The 3,563-nt window shown below is 47.0% G+C and overlaps 1 protein-coding gene across 1 annotated transcript; it reads left to right on the forward strand.

Moving 5' to 3' along the window:
• Window positions 1-2,300: 2,300 nt before the first annotated feature.
• On the forward strand, window positions 2,301-3,174 carry LOC4814820 (period circadian protein). The gene has a single exon (XM_001354624.3). It carries the CDS (start codon window positions 2,317-2,319, stop codon window positions 3,172-3,174), a length of 858 nt encoding a protein of 285 aa, XP_001354660.3. The 5' UTR covers window positions 2,301-2,316.
• The last annotated feature ends 389 nt before the right edge of the window (window positions 3,175-3,563 follow it).

The raw sequence follows: 3,563 nt of genomic DNA on the forward strand, positions 1-3,563 counted from the left end.
GCTGTGTGTGTGTGAGTTGGGGTTGGGGTTGGGTTGAGGTTTTCGGGGCAAAGCTGGGGAAAAACTGAAAAATTCAAGCCTGTTAATATGCGTAAGTGTGTGCGCGTGGGAAACGCAGGGAATGAGCAGAGTATTTTCTGAATGTCTCTTGCGGTGTCAGGTTCGGGAATCCTGAGTTGAAGTTTTTCCCTCGTCCTCTGTGAGTTTTAACGTTTGTCTGTCGCTGTCATTGATATGGCATCTTCTTCCACCTCAGCCAGCCACTACTCTCTCTCTCTCTCGGTTCCCTGCCTCCTCTAGTAGCCTCGTTCTCTCACCTTCATTCGTTGCCGTTTTGTCGCCTGTTGTTAATTGTCATTGCGTCGCTTTAAGCCGCTCAGTGGCAGCAAAAGCAAAGTGTAAGCAGGGAAGAGCAAAGTAGGAGGACACAAAAGCCTGAAGCGGACTCGAGACATCCACAGTACCCTTGAAGACACTTTGTTCAGCCCATTCTGAAAACTATTAAAATTTTAATAGATAGACAAAAAGTCCGATTCGGTTACCGATACATCGGATGTTACACAGAACAGATGATTTTGTGCGCTTAACAGGCCAGCAGAAACAGAAAACAGCTGATTTCAATTTACGAAAACGGGAGCACCTAGAAACGAGAACGGAACGTTTTGCCTGAAAACGTAAAACGCAAAAGTAAGTAATAGCCGTAGCCTGCCCTATTAAGTTTTCTCGATATAATTATAAGAGTATATGTATTGATGAAGGGCATGGGAGAGGTGAAAAGTCAGGAGGAGAGCTGTTCAGGTCATTGCGAGAGTAGGCTTGGCTCAAGATGCTTCAAAGCTGCATTAGTCATTATTTCTACGTTTAGCATCTCTAGAAATCCTATCCAATTCCAACTGCTGCTTTCTGCAGATATCTTTAAAACTTAGAGGCCTCCTAGACGAGACGAGAACACGTGCAGACAGGAGTTTCCTTTGCAATATTACTCTGAATTTGGAATGCCCGCTGCCAGGGTATGGCTATAAGGAGTAGTGGGTGCTGAGGAAGATTGGATGTTGCTGCGGTGGTGGGGGGCACAGGAAGGAAAAGTGTATCAGGGGCGATTGTTGTTGTTGGTGCTTCTGTTGCTGCTGCTGCTGTTTTCACGCGCGGTTAGCGTCTGTAATTGCATTGCCAAGTAAACGACGAACCGCGAGCTGCGACAGACACTCGGAGATAGCTCCCATTCCAGGCCCGGGCCCCATACCGTTCCGTGCCATGTGTGTTCCTTGGCGTTGGCGTAAGTGAAATTTATTTCAACAGCTCCGCCCCCCCAGGCATTCGGCTCCGAAAACTGTCGGTGTTGGCCAACTTAGGCGAAAAATTGAGAAGCACACCCCTCCAGGGGCACCATCTGTGGCACACTGGCACCAGACCGATGGAAACTACAATTTTTTCAAATTCACTTCCACACACATCAATCCCGAGCAAAGGACGAACCTTAGTTTTGTAAAGAAAGAGATGTAATGATCGATTCCATGCCATACCTGAAACGGTTTACCATCGGATATGTGTAATGTATGTTGTAAAAATATTTTAGAGAAGATATTTTTAGTTTTTTCCATGGTTATATAGTGGACAGAGAGTTAGATAATATGCGTTTTGTGTTCTCTTTTCTCAAATATTGTAAATGTGCAAGACAAACGAGATACTTGAAACATGTAGTGATGTTTTCCATTATACTGATTCCTTTCATAAGATTTCCATCCTTATTTACCATCTCGAACAGCAGTTTTTACGACTCTTAAGTACAATTTTTCACGTACAATTTTAAGTAGATGGACTTTCGGTATTCGTTTTGGTCAGTTAGAATCGGCATTTCATCTTTTTCATATAGTTGTTTGTCAGATCCGAAATTTCGAGCTTTCTTCTCGCTCACTCTCAATTTGATTGTCATGTTAATTGAGCTTCGGCAGTCTAGGCAGAACTAGGTACCTATTCCCACGGTGCACAAAAAACCTCCATACTGAAGCTGCATCTTCTGTATAGACATTTCTCCTGTTTCTGATTTTAAATTGTAATTAAAGTGCGGCTCTTGCTATGGGTCTGTGGGTCTGTGGCCCTGTGGCCTCTCTTGAGGTTCACGATCTTGGCAAACAATGGTTAAAAGTACTTCTTGACACGCTTAGCAATCGCTCACAACGGCAATAGATAGCCCCCGGGGCTATGGGCTATGGGCTATGGTAAGCGGCAGACGCGGGGCTTTCTAAAATTGCCAATCCAAAATGAAAATCATATTGGTATTTGCTTGATGGAGAGATGGGGAGAGTTCTAACACACATGACCACCAAAAATAAGAAAGCGCGAACAAGAAAACAATCCACGGATTGGATGAACCATGATTTCCGTCAACTCATTCAGTGGTATATAAGCACCCATGATCTGGTCATCGATACGCAGTCGGCGCAGAGCAATCCCCCCAAAATGATGTACAAAATTTACATTTTGTGTCTGTTGGCGACGGCCATGGCGGCACCATCTCCTGTAGCCGAAATCCCAGTCGAAGTGGAGCTGGCGGTTAAGCAAGAGGCGGAGCCGGAGCTAGACGAGTCGCGTCTGGCGGGTATCTTTGTGAAGGACGGCAACGAGAACGGACAGCTGCGGTTCCTGGCCTCGGGCCTCACCAGCAGCTCCTCGACCACGGGCAGCACTGGCTTCAACTCGGCCCTGAATCAGTACATCACGAACAAGCAGGATATGCTGGAGCAGCTGCGTCCAAGCAGCTCAGGCACAGGTACCACAACTGGCACGGGCACGTCTCTCGTCACTGGAACCTCCACTAGTGGGACCGGCAGTGGCCTGGTCACGACCACCTCTAATGGTGCCATCTATGTGAATGCGGGTGGCTCCTCGTCGTCCGCATCGTCTGGGTCGTCGAGCACCAATGCGGCCCTCAACCAGGCCATCTATGGGGCCTCGCCCATCGCGGATCTTCTGCCCCAGATCGTGGCGCAGGGGCTCTCGACGCGTCGTCGTCCTGGCAACAACAACATACGTCGTCGCGTTCCCAATCGCCGTCGTGTCAATAAGCGACGTGGCAGCGTCAACAACAACAATCTGCAACGCCGCCGGCGTCGTGGTAACAAGCGGGGCAAGAAGAAGGCCCAGGTGATGGTCGTACGTCCCAATCGCGGTTGATTCCACTCTCACTCACACTCCCACACCCACAGCCACTTCCCCCTCCCACTCCCTCCTTTAGTTAAGCATTCGTCTAGGTAATTTTTTTTTTTGAGTTCAACAATCTTGTCTTGTTTTATTATTAGCATTACCCCGCAAGAGGCAATATTAATTTATTTATTTAAATAATTGAATGGAAGAAAATTACACTGCGCAACAAATTTCTCGGAGGGTTTATTCTAGTTCAAGCGATGTTTAGGGGAAGGCCCCAGTTTGGTTTGAAACTGTGTATTTGTTAAAGCCTCGATTGCTGAGACACAAAGCCATTGATTAAGAACTAAGAAAACAGACCCCAGATATATACATCCTGGACACCATCATGCTCTAGGACATCTACTTGTAAGCACCTC

This window comes from Drosophila pseudoobscura, chromosome X (genome assembly GCF_009870125.1).
Source record: "Drosophila pseudoobscura strain MV-25-SWS-2005 chromosome X, UCI_Dpse_MV25, whole genome shotgun sequence".
Classification (NCBI taxonomy): domain Eukaryota; kingdom Metazoa; phylum Arthropoda; class Insecta; order Diptera; family Drosophilidae; genus Drosophila; species Drosophila pseudoobscura.

Bases quoted from the DNA above. Each gene is read 5' to 3' on its own strand.
- LOC4814820 (XM_001354624.3), top strand. From the start codon at position 2,317: ATGACCACCAAAAATAAGAAAGCGCGAACAAGAAAACAATCCACGGAT.